A 22,868-nucleotide genomic window follows, 5' to 3' on the forward strand; every position below is an offset into this window, starting at 1 on the left:
GCAATTGATTGAAATTTCATTGTATTAGTTGCAATTTCATTCTAATGGTCGCAATTTCAATGCAATCTTACTGCTATTTTAGTGCAATTTATCTGCAACTTTGGCTGAAACTTCGCATTGCTGTAACGTAAGTAAAAGACGAAAAAAAAGAAAAAAAAAGAAGAAAAAAAAAAACAGGAAATAAGGGAAGAAAAATGAGGCTTGTTACACTCTGACTCATTAAAGTATTTGACAAAAAAAAAAGAAAAGAATATAGCAAGAGTAAGAATTATTTAATTGAGAAAAGGCTCTGCAAAACTAAATCATCATAAGACAGAAACAAAATTGTTAAATTGAAACATTTTTCAGAAGTATTAAAAATTACAAATAACAATATAAATCACTATGCAGTTAACGGAACTAACATAAAATTGATACTAAGTAAGTAAATAAATTAACACTTAAATTTAAATAATAAGAAAAAAGGGGGAAAAATAATTCTGCTCCTCGATTGAAACAACTGATACACAATGATCTGCAGCATAACAATAAAATGATAAATAAAATGAGAGGAATAAAAGGAGTAAACTTGAATTGTACAACCAATCATCCGATTAAGAGGACAAATCATGCACATTTAAAGTTCAGTCATCTTTTTTTTACATTAGGACATTAAACGTCTCCTTAAAACTGGACGGCAATTCTCTCCTGTGTATAAGGCAAAATAATTTTAAATCTTCGTGATTTTTCAGTTTTGGTTTGTTTGTTTGGTCTAAAAGAAAATTGAATACAATGTTACGTGGAAAGAGGTTTCTTATTCCTCTTCACCATCACTGATCTGCTAATTAAGTTAGCAGCACACTTTCTGCTGCCCCTGAGCACCGTAATTAACCCCAGGATCTCTGTGTTACCATAATGTGAACGAAAAGAAGTGTGTCATAACCCAAACTTTTGTGCCCTAAGGACAACTCCACTTACTGACAGCAAGCATGAAATTGCTACTTGCATTGATTAAGTTCAAGGCATCGCACATGCGACCCGCTTTGGGAGTCAAAACTACATGTTACCACAAAAGTAAGAATACTTCTGCTGAGATATCATGAAATGATGTACTGAGTTGTAAAATATTGTTCTTCTCATTAGCATCCATAAGACTTAGCTCACGGAACTAAATGGTGAGAAATCACTGTTTTGAAAAGGGAATCCACAATGAACATTCAATGAAGGCCCTGGGGCGGGACGAAAAGTATTTTTTCCTTTGATGACTACTTAGAAAAAGCCATCAATTCAGGGGGTAAGATCTGATCACTAATTTTAAGCAATATGGGAAGATAAGTATCACTTTTAAGTATCTAATTATCAATTTTGGAAGTTGTGAAAGTAGGAAATTGATTTTCTTGATAATGTACACCACTCTATGCACAAAATTCTGAATAAAGCTGCTTGGACGTCTTAAGTAAGATAATACATTAAGAGGTAACTTCTTTCGTTTCTCTTCTTAAAATGAAAGAATTTTCCCCCGTAAAAGATGTTTTGAAATTTACCTATAATTCTCTCAAGATTTTAATTTTTGAGGCATTTTCCCCAAATTTAACACTTAAAATAAATAATACATATAATAAATAGATTGGACTACTTGATCAGGCTATATAACATTCCAAAAATTTGAAGGGCTGTATCATCACCTCAGGATTTGGAGTCATGCTGAAATACAAGGAGCGTCTAATAAGTCTTTGCATCCCCCTTGTCATTCACACAAAAACTGTTCGATTTTCAAAAAATAGTTAGGAAGCTTGAGGTAAACCTGACAGTAACTCATGCCCGAAAGCCAAAGTTTTAGGTTTTTTTTTTTTGGTGTGTGCTGGAGATTTTTTGCCAAAAATGAGCAAAACTTTAGTTCCCTCCTTGAGAGACTGACTTAAATTGACTCTTTTAAAATACCATTCCATCTTGAATTAGAAAATAAGATTTCATAATGCAAATCTTAAACAGTGGAGTGATCTATGGAGTGATGGATACAAATTTCTTTCTTGACATCCAACCACAGGTTATGAATTCACTCAGCATCCTAAAACCTATTTTCCATCATCAAGCATGTTTGGAACCAGAGAGATACTAAACTAAAAAAAAGAAATAAGTGTGTAAAAGAAGAATAGTTAAATTTAAATTCTGTTGGATGGCCTGGGTTAGTGATAACCAGAGCGGGTTGGCAAGAAAAAAAAATAGCTCATTCTTGACAGGAGAGCTTGCGCACAGAAGAGAAGCAAGAACCCTGCAATAAATGGCACAGGCATAAATAGAACGGCCGTTTGCGCAGACTTGTCAGGTACATCATATGGGTTCCGAAAATCATTAGTTTTTGAGAATTAGAAGACTTTGGTGGAAATAGTGGAAGGGGGGGAGCAAAATTTATTGGACACTACACTTAATCTGAGTGACAAACTATTACAAAAAGCCTGAAAAAAAAAGTTTATCACTAGGTTGTCTTACAATTTTGGCTTTCGCGAAGTGTAAAACAATTAATTTGCTTTTCTCTCTTAAAATTAGGTTTATGAGCATTAGTGAGGCGCATTTCTGCAAAGGGAAAAGTCTCTAATCCTTCAATGGTAAGGAATTCAAGGACTGATCATATTGAGAAAGATACTGCATCTGAATGATGACTGATGTAGGTGGGACTAAAATGAAGGTGAATACATGAAAATATAAAGGAACGAACAGCTAAATTGAAATCTGAATACATATGATGTAATGAAAATTAAATGATGGGTGAATTTTAATTGAACAAGAAGCTGCAGGCAAGGGATGCAGACCGGCCTAGGACCAAAACTCTAAACCTGGTAGGAACCCATGAAGTCACCTATGTGTATACTCACAGGAGGAGGATACTTCTTAACAACAAAACTTTCTACTAAGTTGAGCCGCGAGCAACAAAATTTACAAAATTACATTTTTTGTTCAAATGCCATGCCTACACATCTTGAGACAGAAGGAAATGTTCCTGCACAAATTGACTGACTACCGAGGCATAAGTTTCTGATTCGGAGAGAGGTGGTTTCAGGCTCATTGGCTATCTTCAATCCCTTATGTCTCTTTATTTTCTCAATTTTTGAGAGCTACAGCCATAATACAGACTAGATTCTGTTAACTGCACGCTCTACAACTACCTAGATTAGTAGACCTTGTCACATCAGTGAGTCTTTAAACTGCATTTGCAGTCACATGCCTTGATTTTTTCAAGTTTTAACATTGGATTAGTGTAGCGAGACCCATCGTCTGTCCCGATGAAAACGAATGACATCCCAATTTTCTATATAACCAAGTCGCTGAATGGAAATATGACTGCTTGCCTGTGATTGCATTTTACCAGTTGAGACTGAAGATTTAAAAAGACTTTCAACGTTCATGGAGAACAATTGATAAATGTTAAGTTTGATCTATGATATCATTCCTTAAAATTTTGTCTTCAACTCCACTCTTGTTTTATGCCTATTTCGATTGTCTTCAACTACAATTTTTTTTCTTTTTTTTTTTATTCTTATTTTGGTTCATTTTGTTTTTGGACTGGTTTGGTACCCTAATGTGGGCCCCGGACTGGATTTCAAAACAATTCATGAACCTTGAAGCTCTTCCAGCCATGCATCAAAAACCGAACCCAAAACTACCAATATTTTAGCAGGTCCGTATCCTTGGCTGCAGGGTTAACATTTAGAAAAGAATGAAGAAAATATGGGGACCATTTTGACAAATAGTTAATCTAAATCCCCCCCCCCCCCCCACTCTTCTTCAACCCTCCATTCACAACTGGAGATTGAACTATTCTGTTGAGAGAAAATCGAGAGGGTTTATTTCATCATCTACATCATCATCATCCTCATCATCTTCCATGACTTCATCATCAAATCCATCATTGTCATCAACTGCCTCAGTGACTTCCATGTCCAATGTATTCTCTACATTATCCGCCTCTGAGTCGATGCTAATATTAACATTAGAACTACGTTCCATCCTACCATTGCTATCATCATGAAGGTTATCAAAGCAGTTCCCTATATCAAAATCAGGATGCATACGCTTAAGATGCCGTAAAAGCGAAGACTTTTGAGTAAACTGTAATCCACAAACAGTGCATTTTGTTTTTAGACCGGAATGTATTAGCATGTGCTTCCGGAGTACTGCTTTATGACTGTAGCCTTTCCCGCAAACTTTGCACAAGTGTGGTTTGCCACGAGACATCGGAGTTAGTTGGTTATGTTTGAGGAAATTCAGATTTACCTTGTTAGAGGAGTGAACTAAAGTAAAATGAAGGTCAAGAAGATCCTTTCTCTTAAACGATAAGGAACAAAGTTGACACGAATAGTTGATACTTGAATTAGAATTAATAAGGCTTTTCATCACGGAGTTTACATTAGAAGGGATTTCTCCGGTTGAATGAGTGGCCATGTGATTAATAAAGTGTTCATAGTTAGCAAACTTTTCATTGCAAACCTTGCAGCAGTACCTGCAATCCTCATGAAAAGTTTTCATATGTTTGTCAAGAGTCGACAATCTTCCAAAAGATTTTCCACACTTCAAACAAGTACATCGTTGTTCATCAGAGTGGCTCTTTAAATGAAGTGCAAGACTACAGTTACGATAGAACTTTCGGCCACAAATTTTACACTCACACGTTTTCTCAGTGGAATGAGTGGCAACAGTGTGTTGCCACAAGGCACCGCGATTATTGTATGCATTAGGGCAGTATTCGCAGGGATACATTAAGCTTTCAGCAGTTACGCCAGGTTTACCTTGAGCATTTGATGCAAATTTGACATCACTAGATGGAATAGGCTTCATTTCCAGTACAGGTCGCATCGGCATTAGGGCTAGTGGTTTCCGTGATGCCTGAGTCTTACTAGTAGATATTCTCCGCAATTCAATTTCATTAGTACTGAAACGAATTTCATCTTCCTCGTCAGAGTAGACAGCCTCAACTCGATTCATGATGTCGCGAACATCCAAGTTTTTGTCTTCTTCAAACGCAATTCGTTGAAGCTGAAAAAGAAAATATAATATGAGAAATACATTGCCATTGAATGAACTTCAGTTAAGACTGCCCGTGTAGTCAAATTTTTAGTGAAGTTGCGTATACTCATATGCTCGAACTGGCTTAAATCAAAACTTCTACTCAACTGGCGCGGAGTCAGGGAATGTTTCACAGCCTAAGTAAGCAAGGTCGAATAAAGGAGAGATTCCCTAAACAGGATGATGAAGAGAGCGTTAGTATGATAGGATGGGAATTCATTTGCTGCAGTCCCCTCAAAAGTGTCTTCAAGTACTTGTCTGTTGGCACTGAAAATTTTCTTGATTTCCATGGCCAAGGTGCAAAACCGCATATCTCCCTTTGCAACGTTGCAGACTTACTGCCATACTTTACTGTGCATATTTCTTTTTTTTTCTAATCAACGCAATTTCTTGAAAAGTTGTTAGCTTCTGTTTCTGTATTAGCAGGATGTAATGTATGACTTTCAAATTATGAAGTTCGCTTGTTTCTCTTAAAAAAAAAAATTAGGAGCTGAAATGTTGAAACGTGATAGAGATAGGTTTCACACTTAGGCCATCGATATACTAATTTTTTCAGCTCCCGTGCAGTATTTTACATCTCCTAGATTCAAAAGAACTTTGAAATAGCGAAAAAAAACCTAATGAAGGCTTCCTTTTCTTAGTTTAGAATTAGAGGCTGGTATAAGAGCCTCAAGGAATCACAGAGATGGAGGTTGCAGAATGCTTACCGGAGGGACAGGTGGCAACATCTTCTTTCTCTTTGGTTCTTCCCACCTATTCAGAAACAAAAAAATGGCATACATAAATGAAAGAGGAAAATCAATAAATAAAGAAGTTTTAAGTGTTGCAGTGAATGATAACAATTACATCAAAGACAAATGACAAATAGAGACCCTCTATTAGTCTCTAGATGACAAGGAGAGATCTCTTTTTTCAGAGCTCTATCATTCGGACGGATTTTAGTCGAACCAACCTGACTGCGTTTCACATTGCCTAACTTTCTCTTAAGTACAAGTTTTTTTTACACAGAGCCAAACAATATAATGCCAAAAAACTTTCTAAACATTTCTCCTAATTTTTAGGGAATATAATCACAAAAGTTTAAATCAAAATGATGATCACTCTCCTTTAGAAAAAAAATAAAACACGAGAGAAAAAATTGAAAGTTTTCACCGTTGCTAGGGTGCCAGTGCGGGGTCTCTGAGTTAGTGACATCAGTTGATTAACACCAATTATTGTTTAGTTGAGGTAAAATAAACTATTTTTAAAATGCAGAATACATCTATAATAGACCAATAGAGAATTTGCGGGTGTCTGAAATTTTGTGAATCATCTTTAAAATGATACTACTAGGAAAACTGAGTACGAGGGTATCCTTGGTTTATTAATTGAACAATTATTGTAGAAAATATGACAAAATAACCTAATCTGCTAAAATATATGTGTTAAAATGGAAAATGCCGCCAGATGATGTCGTAAGGCGGCACATTTTCTTACTTTCAAAGCTATTTTTCTACAATTTCCCATGTCGGAAAAAATTATGAAAAATACTGCGAACTCAGCTCATCATGCACTCTCAGGTGAAGCAATACAATTTTAGTGTGCAAATTCTTCATTTCGTGGCTACATCGTGCTTGGACTAGGCAATTTTTGATAGCTCCAACCAGAAAATAGAGCATAGAGCAGAATATAAACAATAGAGCTTATTTCATCCAAATTCCGAACAATTTTTTCATCAACACATCTGAAATGCTCATCTACATGCTCTTACATTACCTTATTGGTTTCTGATTGTTGCCTCTTGCTATTTCCACAGTGCATTCTGCTAGTAAGGCAGCCGGCAGGTGCTTTTTCAAATATTTTTCAGTGATAGCTTCATTTTCCCTGAAAAAGAAAAAAAGGTAAAAATGTTAGGGCATGTTAATTGTTTTCAGCTCCCTAGATTCTCCAATGAATACACTCAGTAACTCGTAGTCCCACCATGCAGATATCCAAAATTAACAAACCAGCAGAATGAAACATTCGGTACACAGTGGAATGAATGATGCAGAATCTTGGACAGGGGTTGTTGGCTTGTTTTGCTTGATGGACTGTGTTCCTATAGATCCATATTATAAGAATCCAAGGTTGATTTTTTGTTTTTGTGGTATGATATTGCTACCTAGACTCCTGAAATTGGCCTTCTCTCTGGATTTTAATTTTGCCTCATTTTCTATGATAATTTTTCCATGAGTGCATTTTGGATTGATTGATATTGGTATTTGATTTGGGCAAATACCAAAGCTTTAAACTTACTACAGACTCCTTACTCTGAACTTACTCTGGAGCATATGGAGAATGTATTTCACTAATAAACAGTTGAATTATCTCAATTCTGTAGGCTGGAATGTCTGTTCAAAGATAAGTCCTTTCAAAATTACAAAAATGAAAGTTTGAACAAACATTAAAAAACTTCCCAGACTTTAGCCCTGTAAACATCAATATTCGCTGACCCTTCAGGATTAAAAATTCTTGGCTTGTGCCTGCCCTCAGGTGTCTGAACAAGAAATTTATTTCCATTTGTTAAGAAAAATTACCAGTAGAATGGACAATTTGGCTGCCTCTTACTGATTTATTTTGGCTGCTTTGATCCATTCAGCAGATTTTCATAGTAGAACTTGGTGCACTCATTGTATTTTTAACCTGGAATCCGATTAGAGCCTCACTCTTACCTATTAGTTGACAAGAATACATCATTTAAAGAGATTTTTAAAGCTTTTCAAGTTTAAAAAAAACAGTTTTCTTCTAACTTGAACATTATTTTGAGCATAGAATGCAGCACACTGATCAGGACACAAGTAAATAACAGATGGAATTTTGAAACATCTTAATTTAATAAAGACCAGGTGATATGCAGTCTCTGAAAAACACTCACCAGTCTGTTTTAGGAGAAGGTGGTTTGCTGTGTTCGCCTTCATTGGTACTTGCCCTGGAACTCGCATATTGCTGCGTACTTGGTTCAGTTTCTTCTAGGACAACACTGAGGAATTGAGTCGGAAGCATCCCTGTTTCAAAGTTGTCACCCATTCTTAAACCTGTGTGAAGTACAAACTTAGGTTATAAATAATTTAGATAAAATAAATACACATACATTTCTTTAGGTACCAAGAAGATTTTGATCTTGTTCGCTGATATCAAGTTTCCTACGACATTTCCCTGATGAAATTTTTTAAAAAAGTAAGCTTCACCAAAATTTTACACTGAAAGAGCAAAATTTATGAGGTTGTACATGATCATATCCTGTTCCTTCATAATTTTACAAGATATGACACAACATCAGGGCTTCAGAAACGGGTGAAATTGAAATGATGAACTACCTACTACAACACGTTGAAAAAATTCTTCTTGGAGGGTTCTCAGCTTTCCTTTCGCACAGAGGAGTTCTGCGGGATTTTCCCAGAAAATTGACCTTCCTAACATGCATTTCAAGCCTACTCTCATGCAAAGTTGGCCATTTACAAACTCAGGCTCAACTATACAAATGATCCCACTTCTGCTCAACCTTTCTCCTTCTGCATTAAGCAAAGGAACAAGAAAATACACAAATTCTGAGGCTATTTTTTACTGTGTAAATCTTTTAAGGCGGATCGGACAATACTACATCAAATTCCCAGGATGCTGGGGCCCACCCAGGCCCCTTAGGAGCTATTTTCACTGTCTTGAGCTGCAAAAATATTGATCAAACATCATATCCTGGGCCCAGACTTCATTTCAGCAATCTCCAGAGGATGTCTCTTGGTAGTCGTTATGACAGGTGATAGAAGATAGACATCAAGGGCCAGTGCTTCATTAAAAGTGCAGCTACCCTGAGTAGTCAAGTAAATGTGGTTTAGCTTTAGAGTCATAGAGTTTGATGCCAGCAGCCTGATAGTTGAAACTTCAACTGGCTATGTCGACAAGATAAGACAAGACATAGCCCTATCGGCGCCGTGTAATATATCGACTTTCGATTCTTGTCGTGCCAACATAAATTTCAACAATCTGGCTGCAGGGCTATAGTCAAAGTAATCCAAGTCAATCAAGTTAGCTGCTCATTCCCAATTTGATCCTTCTTACTGCTCCAGTAAGTACACAACGTCCCTTAGGGTAGACCAGCTCAAAAGAAAGCAAGATCCAATACCCCTCATACCCTCACTAACTACAATCTTGAGGATGATTAATAGAAGGAGAATGGGTACAAGTAAAGGTTTCAATGAAAGATCGACATATACGAAATAATGGTCAGCATCCTCATACGATTTCGGCAATGTTGTGGCAATTGTCGCACAGACAAACGTGCATGAGAAAATGATGAAAAACGAAATCATGCACTGATGCAAAAGATCACGGCTGTTGGGATGTTGGGATGGAATGTCAGGACAAATGTTTGAGAAGTGATTCGTCCCCCTGAACGGTAGGGATCTATTGACACAAAAACTGAGAGCACTTCATGAATAGATTGAAACACTATCAAAGTAAGTTCAGACGATAGTGAAGCACAAGGGATTTCACTGACTATAAAGAAAGGCAAAAAGGAAAATGTGATGATGGCAATACATACATAAGTGACATTAAATATGAAATAAGCTGTGAATCTCTGAATTTGAACTGGTATAACCTGAAAATTCGCAAAACTAACCTGGTTAGGACGAGAGTGATGCCAATATTATCAGTCGGCACACAAGAGAACAAAAAGTAAGTTGCTGAAAAACTTGTCAGTTCTACTGTCCCCAAGATTACCATCAGAAAAGTTCGGACTCGAGAAATTTCAAGAAATAAAAATATTAATGACTAATAAATTCAGGGAGCTTACGGTGGACACACACACATACACACAGATAAAATCAAACATGGACTCTATTGGTCTATTTTTCAGTCGTGACATATAGTGACGTCATGACTCATGACAGCATTGCTTTCTACGGCCAAGTGTAACTGGACCGAAGAAAAGCACACTACAGTACGTAAGGGGCAATAAAGGCTTTGTCATTTATTAAAATACCAGCTTCCACTTCATAAAGACAAAAAAAAGTCTAACATGAAGCCGTTCGTGGTGGTGGGCATCCCCTCGCTAAGCTGAGAGCAACAATTTTGCGCCTTCAATAGGAATGCCATGCGAGGGGATGTGCAGCAGTAATGTAAGTTGCATCTAATGAAACGGAAGGCGCATCATAGGTTAATGATTGAAAAATGACAGAAATATGATCGCGATGTTGTGCGGTTCACTAAGTTTAAACCTCTTACGATCTTCTAAAATTTCAGCTCTAGACCTTTTTCGAAGAAAACATTGTTCACTTGATTTCATATTTTGGTTTTTTGGTTCAACGTAAAATTTGAGGCAATTGCAAGCGCAGGGATTATTACTTCTTTTTTTTTCTTTTTTTTTTTTGGCCTAATGCTTTTTAAGCAGTCTTGTTAGGGTATAATGATTTCAAATCTTCATCCGTACTTCGAAATTGCGATTATTTTACCACAAGCTCTACTACACTCTACAATAGTCAATGTCGGACTCTTTATTTTGGTGATCTCTTAAATGACTCGGCGGACACTCTACTTCTAGAAACTGAAGAATTTTTGCTTGACTCTTCAAAAATTTAATCTCGTTCAGGCGAACCGTGCCTGCCGTGAAGCTGGTCAACATAAAACTTAAATTCTTCATGATTTTTCGTATTCGATTGCAGAAGATTTGGTTCAAAATTTAAAGTCGTAAATTTGGATTCTTTCTCATGGAAGAGATGAATTAAGAACGGAAATTGTGAAACACCGCAACGGAGATACGTGGTTGCGCACTTCAGTCGGACCGATACGGACATCCAACAAGCTTAAAAAGTTGCATCAAGTCCCCGTCACCGCCGACCAACGCGTTTGTCGCTCGAATCAACTGCAGGTAGTATGAGCAGGGAGTCAAAACGCCTTCAATTTTTTGAACGCAATACGGACATCCGTCGAGGTGGTATAGTTGTATCATGGCGCCGTAGCAATCGCGTCCCATTGTTTATCGTTAGAGACGAATATAAGTTGAGAGAGGCCAGTCATAATGCCTTCAATTTTATTCATACATATTTTCGAGCAATTAGGGAGACGAAGTTTCTCCATTTGCGACGTTGCAGACTTCCTTAGAAATTTTATTTTTCTTTCGAGAAGCTGGTTAACATAAAACTTAAATTCTCCATGATTTTTCGTATTCGATTGCAGAAGATTTGGTTCAAAATTTAAAGTCGTAAATTTGGATTCTTTCTCATGGAAGAGATGAATTAAGAACGGAAATTGTGAAACACCGCAACGGAGATACGTGGTTGCGCACTTCAGTCGGACCGATACGGACATCCAACAAGCTTAAAAAGTTGCATCAAGTCCCCGTCACCGCCGACCAACGCGTTTGTCGCTCGAATCAACTGCAGGTAGTATGAGCAGGGAGTCAAAACGCCTTCAATTTTTTGAACGCAATACGGACATCCGTCGAGGTGGTATAGTTGTATCATGGCGCCGTAGCAATCGCGTCCCATTGTTTATCGTTAGAGACGAATATAAGTTGAGAGAGGCCAGTCATAATGCCTTCAATTTTATTCATACATATTTTCGAGCAATTAGGGAGACGAAGTTTCTCCATTTGCGACGTTGCAGACTTCCTTAGAAATTTTATTTTTCGTACGAGAAGCTGGTTAACATAAACTTTAAATTCTCCATGATTTTTCGTATTCGATAGCAGAAGATTTGGTTCAAAATTTAAAGTCGTTTTTCAAAGTAATTGCAGGTTTTTTTTACCGATTATGATCAGGTTTTTTAATTTATTTGTCCATTGAATCGGTGTCGATCGACCCACGTTTTTGTTTTTTTTTCGATTCATGTCTATCAAATACTTACCTTCTCGGTGCATGCAGTCTTTCCACATACTCTTTTTTTGAACCGAACAATACGCCTTCTGCTGCTTCTGCAGCAATTGTTTACGAATATGTTGTGCGTGCTGATTTGAGCTCATTATATACTTGACTCTCTGAAGGCGTTGAATGTGCGGAAGCAATTCGCATTTAGCTGCGTCTGCAGCAATTGTTGTTACGAATATATTGTGCGTGTTCAGTACATACTCGACTCTCTGAAGGCATTTTATGTGCGCAAATGGCGCAAGCTGTTGGAGAACGAACGAAGTAGGGATTGAGCGATTCATTCAATCTCATTTCTGTTGCTCTCCAACAGGATGACTTTCGCAAAAAAAAAATGCCTTCGGAGAGTAAAATATGTAATGACCTGAGATCATGCACGCACGACATATTCCCAACAACAATTATTGCTGTAGACTTAAAATCTCAGCTGATCCGATTTCTGAATCGCACTTTGAAATTTGTATGATAAATGTAAGGCTTCCTCTGTTTTTGATCGATTTTCTCCGCGTATAGTACAATTGCTCATCTGAAACACGATGATAGTAGAATAAAAAAGATTGAAATCAACGTGGTTTAGATGTCAGGAGAAGGAAATCCATGTTTGAAATTCCGAACACCCTCCCCCTTCCCCATATTCAAATGGCAGCCAAAATTGAGGTCCCTTGGCAGGAGTGAACGAATCATCACCACGAAACAACGCCAAGTGAATTATCGATTCCTGTCTTGTTTTGGTCGCAGAATCCGCCTAGAAGTCAAAAATCGACATTTCATACAAAGAATGTTCTGGTACTCGAAAACCAGGTTCAGGCAACACACGCTGTCTGGATCTCTACGGGTGGCAGGTCAGGTGTCGTGTGATCCAGGAATGAGATCTTCTGTCTCGTACAGGTCCCTATTTTCAAAAATTGACATTTTGATTACCTCATGCAAAAGAAGCCCATCTGAAATTAAAATTTTGTGCAGATAATTTCGTTCGTTTGAATGGGCCTATTCTGTAGGATATTCTCTCTTAGAGATATCAACATTCTTTTCTTCTCATTGTCAGTTATTTCATTTTACTCAGGTTTCATTCAACTTTGAAGTCCAGTTTAAAAAGAAAACCGAGAGCTACAAATTCAGTTCACAACACAAAGGAAAGTCATGTTTGGGGGTTGATGGTGTGTTTCCGTAGTTAGCTTGAGGTATTAATAAAAAATGGAAAATAATGCAAAAATGAATTACATAGGTAAGCTTGCTTCGGAAGGTTTGCCGGGCAATTTAGGTGATCTTACCAATTTTAGTTGAATTCAGGCCCAGGAATTGCATGGACCTGTTAAAGACTTGAAGTGCTAAATAAAGGATTGTGAAGTACTACCAATACTCCCTCTAAATCTTTATAAATCCACGTCATGATAAGACACGTGGAGCAAAGTTTAGAATTCATAGATGGAAATAACTTTTTGGGATATTGGTCACAGCAGAGTTGTGCCAAAATCTCCACATGAAATTTTTGAAGCACTGGGGACTCTACACGTACCATAGTTTCACCCCCTGCAAAACTTTTTGGGTACCTTTTTTTTTTGCACTTTTCTTTGTTGTTTTTTTGTTTGTTTGCTTCAAGACCATTGTGGTGTTGGCGCTTCTTCAGTCTTGGCGGGAGTTTTGGGCTAAACCTCCCACCACCACTGAAAATTTGTGGCATGGTATGCTTTATTTTGCATTCAAATTTAGTTAATCGTGAAAAATTCACGAGAATCCCCCATAAAAAGACTAATAAAATACTCCTCTCCATTGGTTACAATATTAATTGAAGAGCTAAATGTTTTTCAACGTGTATTATACAGTTGTTTTCAATTCGCCTTCAGCTGGGTCCGCAGAAAGTGTTGTTACAAATATGTTGTGCGCACTGATTTCAGCTAATTACATACTTCACTCTCTGAAGGCGTTTCATGTGCAAAAGTAGAGCACCCTGTTGGAGAACAACAAAAATGATATTGAATGAATCGCTCAATCCCTACTTCGTTCGTTCTCCAACAGCTTGCGCTACTTGCGCGCATAAAACGCCTTCAGAGAGTCGAGTATGTACTGAGCACGCGCAATATATTCGTAACAACAATTGCTGCAGACGCGTCTGAAGGCGAATTGCTTTAGCACATAAAACGCATACAGAAAGTCAAGTATGTAATGAGCTGAGGTCAGCACGCACAACATATTCGCAAGAACAGTTGCTGGAAACGCAGCAGACGGCGAATTGTTTAGTTAAAAAAAATGGAGTATGATAGGAAGTTTTCATGCAACGGTGTACTTATTCGATCGACATGAATCGAACGAAAAATAAAAACGGGGGTCGATCGACACCGATTTACACACAATTCCATCAGTTGATGTGACTCGGGGATCGAGACTATTACTTATTGGCAATACGATGTAGCGATCAGTCGTGATACAGCGTCGCTGGAGTTTACCTATACAAAGTGTCTCAAACCACGCGTGCTAGGCTTTTTTCTTGGTTATTTTAGGTCAAATGACGTTTGAGAGAGTGGATTGAATCGGGAATGGACCTTAAATATCGGACCTTCATGATTTGGAATTTCCAAGGTCGGACTGACCATAAGGCCAATCTGCCATTGGCAGATGCGCCCACCTCAGCGCGCCAAAGGCGCGCCCCTCTTCCGACCGCTAGAATAATAATAAAGAAAATGAAGAAAAGAAGCAAAGAAAAAAAGAAGAAAAAAATGAAAAAAAGAAGAGAAACAAGAAAAGAATAATAAATAAAAAGGAAGGAGAAAAGAAAATAAGTAAAGAAAAAATGCCTAAAAATTATAAGTAAACGGAGAGGCTTTAATAGGAGTTAATTACTGAAGAACCCCGTTTGCCCATAAGAAGCCGTGTATTTTTGGAGAAAATAATGGGCGAAAAAAATTGAAGCAAACGGGCCATTCGCCATACCAATTCTACGTAACTTTTTTCGTAGAATCCATGAAGTCAAGACATACCCTTGCCCTTTGAAATTCAATTAAATTCCACAATTTTCCTCTGTAAGATTAATTGACTTTGAACCTGAAAATATTGTCAAAATTCTACTTAGAAGAGTTCGATTTTTAAAAAAGTCCAGCCCCTCCGAGAGAGGGGGGATCGTTCCTGCATACTCCTTAGCGAAATATCACATTGCGCCCCCTTCGCCGGCTAAGGGTCTGCGCCCTCAGAGGTGCGTCAGTCCGACCTGAGGAGGCCGCTAACATAGCGATGGGAATAGGCACATCAACTACTTGCGCAAAGTACCAGACAAGGTAGCGGACTAAGCAAAATCCATCGGCGTCTAGGGCCGAATTTTGTTGGTCCTTCTGTCGTACTTGAATATACTCAGGACGAGTCTCGACTGCACTTAAGTGCGGCCTAGCGCTTCTGATTGGCCGATGGACTCATCGATGAATGTTGCACCTCTATGTGAAAGTGCCGACAAAATTCGGCCCCTGACACTCCGATCTGTTTGCGACTGCACGGAGCGTCTCCTTTGACGTTCTGCGCTGCGTTTTCTCGACGACGCTAAGGTGCCGGCTCCATGCGAAATTGTTTTGTTGATTTATCGGTGTTTTCCATCGGTGTCAGACGCCGCTCAGTGGATCGAGTCACTTAGAGGGGCCGGACGTGAAATTTTTGACTAAATCTGCAAATTTTGATCTTCATTTCGTCACATTTTAAATATCAAGGGTGCTGATAACAGAAAGTTTAACGAGGAAACCACTGGAACCACTTTTAGAACCTCAAAATTTTGTATAAATGGAGTTATAAGCGTTTAAAGTGTCCGAATTTTGTCCGACCTTTCTTATTGACTCGATCCACTGTGCGCCGCGGAGAGACGCCTCTAATAAGGTGCCGTACCTTTAAACTAATGATGTCTCGATACGTTAAGCAACTCTCGTTTGTCGGTACGCCTACTTTTCAGCCTTGCGTTTAAGTCTGTGCGGTGATTCCTGCATTTTGCCGTCTTAGTGATCCCTCGTGTGGTTTAGCATGATCAAATTTTTAAATAATAATGTTTCCATGCGTCAATAATAACTCCCGTTTGTTGGGACGCCAACTTTTCTGCGCTGTGTTAAACTCTCTGCAGGGATTTCTGCATTTTGAAACTATTTAAAAAAAACTTGGGTTTGAATTCAACGGTGCAGTTACTTTTAATCTAGCATTATCGGCTCGCAAGAGAGGTTGCAAATACTTTTTGAGGTATGACTGTGCTAAACAAGTTAAATTAAGCAAAAAGTTGTCCGTAAACGAATTTTTAGATATTTAACGGTACACATTTGTGCATTACCCGTACCTCCGATTGGCGAAAAACGCGATTTGCAAAGAATGCGACTCGTTATGGTTGCGTAAGTCGCAAAATCGTAGGCGGATCCACCCTGGTAAAAATTGGCGATAGGAGCTGCGTTTCAAAATACCATAGGAGTTCTTATAGCCGACCGAAGAAGGCGATAGAAAATCAAATAGTTGGCTGTAGAAAGTGGAAAGATCATACGGCCGGACTACACGAAGCGATAAAAAATTATACAGCCGGGCTTTACACTTTATCGCCTGGCTGTTGCTTTTTCACCATCGGCTATAAAAGGATATAAGAAATTGTGTAGAAATTCGTGTGCTTTATAAATCCTTAAGTATGTATGGAATCACTTTAATATTTACAGAACGCCCCAACCAGCAACGGCTGACGTTTTCCAGGAGAAAAATTTGTTGTAGGACGGATTTTGGGGGGAAAACACATGTATTCTCTAAGTTTAGCCTCGGTTTTTCTCTCGTATATCAGTCGGAAAACAGGAGTTTAACTTGTTTAAAACTAGGGTTGATGTTTGACCCTAGTTTTTCTTCTGAATAACAGAGGAAAAACGTAAGATAAACTTCTGTCAAACTGAGGGTGATGTTTAACTCTAGTTTTTCTTCTCCTATAACACAGCGGATACATCAGTTTCCCCAGTCATTCGCTCATATTTTCCCATAAGTTTTCCCCCAGTTTCTCCAAAATTTTTCTCCTGGAAAACGTCAGTCGTTGCTGGTTGGGGCACATTATATTTTCCTCTACTACATATTTTTTTCATCAATTAAAATGAGAACAATCCATACAGAGTGTGCAAACATTTCAAAGTCATGAGTTGAAAAACGCTGACTCCGCGAGATTAAATATTAGAGGCTAACACAAAGCGGAGCAGCGGCGCACTGGCGCCTACAAACCTAACAGGGATACTTCACGCATTGCGCAATGCGTGAAGTATCCCTGTTAGGTTTGTAGGCGCCAATGCGCGTTTCGCGCTGGCTGCCCGCCTGCCGCGCCGCGCCGCAGCGTACCACGGCGCTTGAAGCAACTATTTCACACCAGAGGTATTGCACAGTATCATACGTCATTGAAGGCACTCCAACATATTAGGAATGGCAGGCGTCCTTCAAAAGTACGGAGCTTTCCTCGCAAAATAAATCAAGATACTACGACCCTAAAAGAGAGCGGTAGTCCAAAAACTCACTAAGTCATTAGTAACGTTTAGCATACACTTTATCGCCAGGCTGTTGCTTAATCGCCATCGGCTGTAAAAGGCTATAAGAAATTGTATTGCCGGCTATAGAAGAATTTACTTTGACAAATAACGAGAGGAAATTTGTAAATATTTTTTTTCTGATTCCAAAGAGATTTTTTTTTTTTCTAATTTGATTCACACACAGTCTGAAAATTTTAAGGCAAAATATTCGAAACTTGCTTCAATAATACAAATTTTCTAGGAGGCAATTTAACAACATTCGAATGCTCATACGGTTTTTTTCCTTAGTATTACATACTGCCGTGCTAAGGAAGGACGCCGTATGAGCCATCAGGCGTTGTCAAATTTCCTTTGGTAAAACGCAAATTTCCTGGTAAACTTATGAATATTTTCCTTCCAATTATGTTTCAGATAATTTAGTTCGCAATTTTACTTAAAGATTCTGAAAATGTAAAGGAAAAATATTCATAACTTTCCAAAAAAAATAAACATTTTATTGAAGGAAATTTGGCAACTCTCGAATGTGCATACGACGTTCTTCCTTAGCACGGCAGAATAGCGCACTGTATTGCAATCTGTGTTACTTGGGTATACTCGATGCATATGAAAATCGAACGAAAGTTATCAGAGAGGAGAGGGTAGGATGCCTTCAGAGGCTCCTTAAAGGAGACGTGAGGAATAAAAAGAAATGGTTTCGATTTCATGTGAAAATGAACATATTCTTTTTTTTAGAAAACATGGGTTTATATCATGTCAAAAAATATAAATATACTTTGCAGTAAAAATTCTAAGTACGCACCACAACAATGGATAACGTTTGAAGTGTTCACTTAATATTCACGAAATATACAAAAAAAGAAACTTACAAAAAACTTGAGAATATTGCACTTAGGCTCTGACTATAAAATCTATGCACAAACAATTAAAAATGGGAGTGCCGGGTAGCCGGGCTTCGATGAGTGAGACACTGAGCGGAAAATACGGGTATACGGTATAAATACTGATGTTATAGCTTAACTGTCCATGTTTAAACTACCGTTTTTCAGATACCGAAGGCTTCTACATTTGCCAATAACCCAGAAATCACATTAGGTACCATTATATTTTGGATCACCCACAAATATAATGTCAGCTTCCAAATCATGATTCTCGTTTTTTTTTTTTTGGACTCAAGTTGAAATCACAATATGTACCCCTGATCTTAAAATTAATGAAAGATAAATACGCTTAATCACTCTCAGTAGTAGAAATGCACACATTCAATAAACTTTAAAAATAAAGAAAGGAAAGGAAATAGAAAAATATATATCAGATCACAGCCACTCATGCAATTAAGTAATGGAACGTGCGATTTTTACGCATGCTTAGTGTTTTTGAAAGACCACAGGTAATTTACGGATAAGTAAATTGCTATTGTGAATAAAAAATATTTCCGTACCTACTCCTCCTACTTACATTAATAGGTACCTACATCTATTATATTGTCTATTTTGCTGAAGAGAATCCATTGGATACTGCAGTCTAAATAAGTTGAACGTATATTGAAAGCGTTGTAGAAATGAATCGGAACAAAGACAGTATTGAGTCAATGCATTGAAAGACAGGGTTGCACAAGTGAAATAAAAAATATGAAAGATTGGACATCTCTGGGGAATACTTTATGACATTTCTGTTGTGAAAAGTATGAGAAAGATGAGACATATTTTCAGGGGCTAGGTATGCAACACGCTCTGAAAACGACAAAAAGTAGAAATAATTTGCCTTTCATCTACTTTTACACTTAATTTTAAATGAAATTTGTCAATATCTTTCAAATCTTTCTGAAATTTCAAGATTTTATTATACAAGAAAAAATGCAACCCTGTTGAAATAATGGCACCGGAGTGCCTGAACACACATGAGAGTACAACGTGTTTCCAACATAATTTACGTGAACAATGTATATTATGTGAAGTACCTACAAGTTAGCGTTGGCAACATTGTTCATAATTTTTTACACGTTCATTTAGTAAAAGTTACAAGTGAATAGGCGAATAATAAGTCAGAGCAATGAACTTAATGTATCAATGATGATGTGACTAGGAAGATGACAGGATCGTTGTCAGAGACGGGTCATTCGTCAAATACTAAGAACTGAAAAGACCGGGAGAGCTTCGGGCAAATAATTCAAAACTAGAACAGTTGCAGTCAATTGAACCCGGTTGACTAAGGAAACCTGAAATCACACAGAACGAAAAACATGATAAATCACAAGTCAGGGTAAAAATGAGTTTGATGCTAGTTGTAAATTTTGGAAATTTACCAGTATAAGATGTGATATGCACGAGAAATTACATCGTGCCACCATTTTACTTGCACGAAACCATAATAATTATAATTTTATCAGCATAGTGTTAGCTTCTTTATGCTTATGCGAATCCATAGCACTCGACTGACAACTTTAATTGTGTAAATATGCTGTTTACGTGTGACACAAAAATTGTAGTAAATATAACTGCGGTTTTAAAACTTATGGGGGTTAAAAATGAAGATTTATCTGGTGGACATAATAATTAAAATGCTTAAAGATGTCCCTAAGTTGGCAGCTAAGGTGAAAATGATATACTCTGAATTGTAGTTTAAAAGTCCGGGATGTTATTCCTGTACTGCAACATGTACCGCAGTGCTTCCCTTGGAAGTTGCTAAAAGAATTAAAACTTACAGCCCCGTTCAAGAAAAGCATTTAAAGCGCAGAGCGAGATACATTTTGTTTTTCGAATAGATAGATTCGCGCTCTCATGCACGTTTTTTGCCTATACGGCGAAATTGAAGGCAAACCTCAAGTTGACGATATCCGTCAATGGATAAACGCATATGCTATTGACTCCAAGTGCTATCCCTGGATCGTTTATTGCCTATATGGCGAAATTGAAGGCGAGCCTCGGGTTGACGTTGTTTGTTAGTAGGTTTACGCCTCCCCTGTCCTATTGGCCGTAATTTGATTCAAGTAGACTTTTGTTTTTTCATGTAAACGAGGAATTCAATTTTCCTATGAGTAATGTAATGAAATTAAAAACGTTATTATCTTGGTTAGGAGTTGATTTCAGTAATTGAGTATTCAATAAATTTTATTGAGATATTAAATCCTCCGCGGCATAAATTAATTTTGGATTTCGGATTCTGGGAGACACAAATCTATGCTGTAGCTGTCGATAAGCCTTATGGGTCCTTTTTTTTGGGGGGGGGGGGGTCTTTTTTCCTCAAAATTTCAAAATTTGGATAATCATGTTTCAACGTGAAAGAACCGTTGAAGTAATTTGTAATACCTTACCGCACAGAAGTAGTTCAACATTTGAAGAAACAAAAAAAGTGTTGTTGCCGAATATATAACACTATGCCATAGAGGGTTTTAAAGTTCGGATATCTTATGTCATCAGAACTTACCGTATTGACCAGCGATTAGTTCCCTGTGCTACTGGGTCTTCGAGGGCTGAGAGACTCGGCCGGAGATGCGACATTTGCGTGACAGTGAACGCAATGCATACATACTGCGCAATGCCCTAATTTTTTACTTAATACCGAACGGAGCTTCAAAGCAGGTCCTAACTTCATGCCTAGAGTCGAAGTAAGATGTTCTTCCGTCAGGAGTGACAGAGACGATCCATCTATTCTTTGTTCTCTAAACTCCTGAAACAAAAAATCCAATAAAGAATATATTAAATATCTTCGAGTATATATCATTTTTACATATTCATCACAGCCATGATATTCCTGACGAGAAAGAGTAACGGGAGAAAACAAATAACATACTTTGAAAAGTTTCTAGGAATAATCTTCAGGCTCGTTCTAAAGTCACCGAAACGGCATTTTTGACAGAGGGACAGCTACACAGTGTATCCCATCATTAGCACTCGTCTACACCTGCCTTAAAATCGAAACGATTGAAAATAGAAGGACTTGTTTCTATTTTGAGGAAAATTATCTGATCCCAATAAGCAGTGATGGCGATAAGTGGCGCTTTGATCGGAGACTGTATCGCGATTCTATCGTCGTCGATTTATTGCAAAATTATCGGATGAAAAATGTCGATTTAATCGCATAAATTTGCGATAAAATCGCGATTTTATCGACAGCGATTTATCGCAATACTATCGAACAAAAAAACGTGATAAATTGAGGTAAAATTTCGATTTTATTACATGCGATTTTATAGAGATGAAATTGGCATAAAATTGGGAATAATCGGGCAGATGTAAGTAATGATCCGAGCCATTTTATCGTAAAAAATCGCGACTTAATTTCAAAATATCGCGATTTTCCCGTTGGAAAATGCTACATAGGATGGGAGGAGGGGTGTCATTTTTTTTGTTCCCCCCCCCTCCCCCCGCGCTAGAAGAGTGAGGGCGAGGCCTCCAGCTTTTTTTCTGAATGGTAGCTCCTCTTCTGTGACACATCGTTAGAAAAATCATTTAAAAAAGACTTAGGTAAAAAGGACTGCATTTTGCAAATTCTGGCTCATCTGAAAAAACACTTATGATGTGCATAGGGAAACTAATGGCACATACGTTGTTCTTAAACCGGGCCAGAATTTATGGGTCCAAATTGACAAAATGCAGTCCAAATGTAAGTCTCTGTCTATCACCGTTTCACAGGGACAACCGGTCTGTAAATTGCAACTCCATCGGGTCATCATTTTGAAATGATGGCGGGGATAGAGACTTTTGGTTTTCGCTGACAGGTTTATTTTCTTTGCCTATATAATGATGCATTGTATACCTCGAAAAGGTGGTTTACGAAATGGAACTATACAAGATGGACCTGGTTTACAAAAAGATGTGATGCCGCCTTTCCCGTTACACCATCACACTCCTCTTCGTCCTCAACGTCATCGAAGGATACCTCTAAATGATGTCATTCTTTTACATCGTCGATATCGACGTAGGCAATCACATTACCCGGTTTGCGACGTCGCAGACTGCCTATCATACTTTATTTCTCAAACGGAAATAAGACTGTCGAGATTTTCCTTCTCTATGCCAAACAAATTCTGTAAAAACTTCAAAGTATGATGTCAATTTGTTCTCTTTTCAAAAAATAACATAAAAACGAAGATTTTCAGAGACACCGCAAACGAGATATGTGATCGTGGACTTACGCCGTCGATATTTCGTTCGCAATTTAATCTAAAATATCTGAAAATTTCAGAGAAAACCCCCGCATAAATTTCTCCAAAAATAAATATTTTATCGAGGGAGATTTGGCACCGTCCGAAAGTTCATACGGCGTTCTTCCTCAGCACGGCAGTTTAATGGCAAAGGGAGCAGTTTCAACTGGAGCACATTCCACCTCTCCCTCCGCCCTTGTCTTGCGCCTGCTCCCAGTTCACCTGTTCAAGATCTTGATTCTGATTCAACCTCTCACTCCTACTCAAAACAGCCCACCGCCATTGTTGACAAACACCTCCTGCTTC

The 22,868-nt window shown here is 38.0% G+C and overlaps 2 protein-coding genes across 2 annotated transcripts in view; both read right to left on the reverse strand.

The window, feature by feature from the left end:
- Nucleotides 1-253: 253 nt before the first annotated feature.
- On the reverse strand, nt 254-8,085 carry LOC109043638 (uncharacterized). Its single transcript, XM_019060921.2, has 4 exons — nt 7,934-8,085; nt 6,796-6,903; nt 5,748-5,793; nt 254-5,010 (listed from the first exon to the last, which is right to left on the reverse strand). Exons 1-4 carry the CDS (start codon nt 8,083-8,085, stop codon nt 3,793-3,795), a joined length of 1,524 nt encoding a protein of 507 aa, XP_018916466.2. The 3' UTR covers nt 254-3,792.
- Nucleotides 8,086-18,111: 10,026 nt separating this feature from the next.
- Nucleotides 18,112-22,868, reverse strand: part of Samuel (SAM-motif ubiquitously expressed punctatedly localized protein) — a 44,533-nt gene continuing 39,776 nt past the window's right edge. The window contains exons 3-4 of the mRNA XM_072296894.1: nt 20,843-21,085; nt 18,112-19,634 (exon numbers count right to left, since the gene is read on the reverse strand). Of these exons, the coding sequence (XP_072152995.1) occupies nt 20,858-21,085 (228 nt within the window). The 3' untranslated portion in view covers nt 18,112-19,634; nt 20,843-20,857. The remainder of the gene's footprint in view (nt 19,635-20,842; nt 21,086-22,868) is intronic.

This window comes from Bemisia tabaci, chromosome 2 (assembly GCF_918797505.1).
Source record: "Bemisia tabaci chromosome 2, PGI_BMITA_v3".
NCBI lineage: Eukaryota > Metazoa > Arthropoda > Insecta > Hemiptera > Aleyrodidae > Bemisia > Bemisia tabaci.

Excerpts from the sequence above, each read along its gene's own strand:
- LOC109043638 (XM_019060921.2), bottom strand. The coding sequence starts at position 8,085 with ATGGGTGACAACTTTGAAACAGGGATGCTTCCGACTCAATTCCTCAGT. Across the intron at positions 5,794-6,795 it reads AACAATCAGAAACCAATAAG|GTGGGAAGAACCAAAGAGAA; the intron begins GTAATGTAAGAG and ends GTTTCTGAATAG. Across the intron at positions 5,011-5,747 it reads TGTTGCCACCTGTCCCTCCG|CTTCAACGAATTGCGTTTGA; the intron begins GTAAGCATTCTG and ends TTTCTTTTTCAG.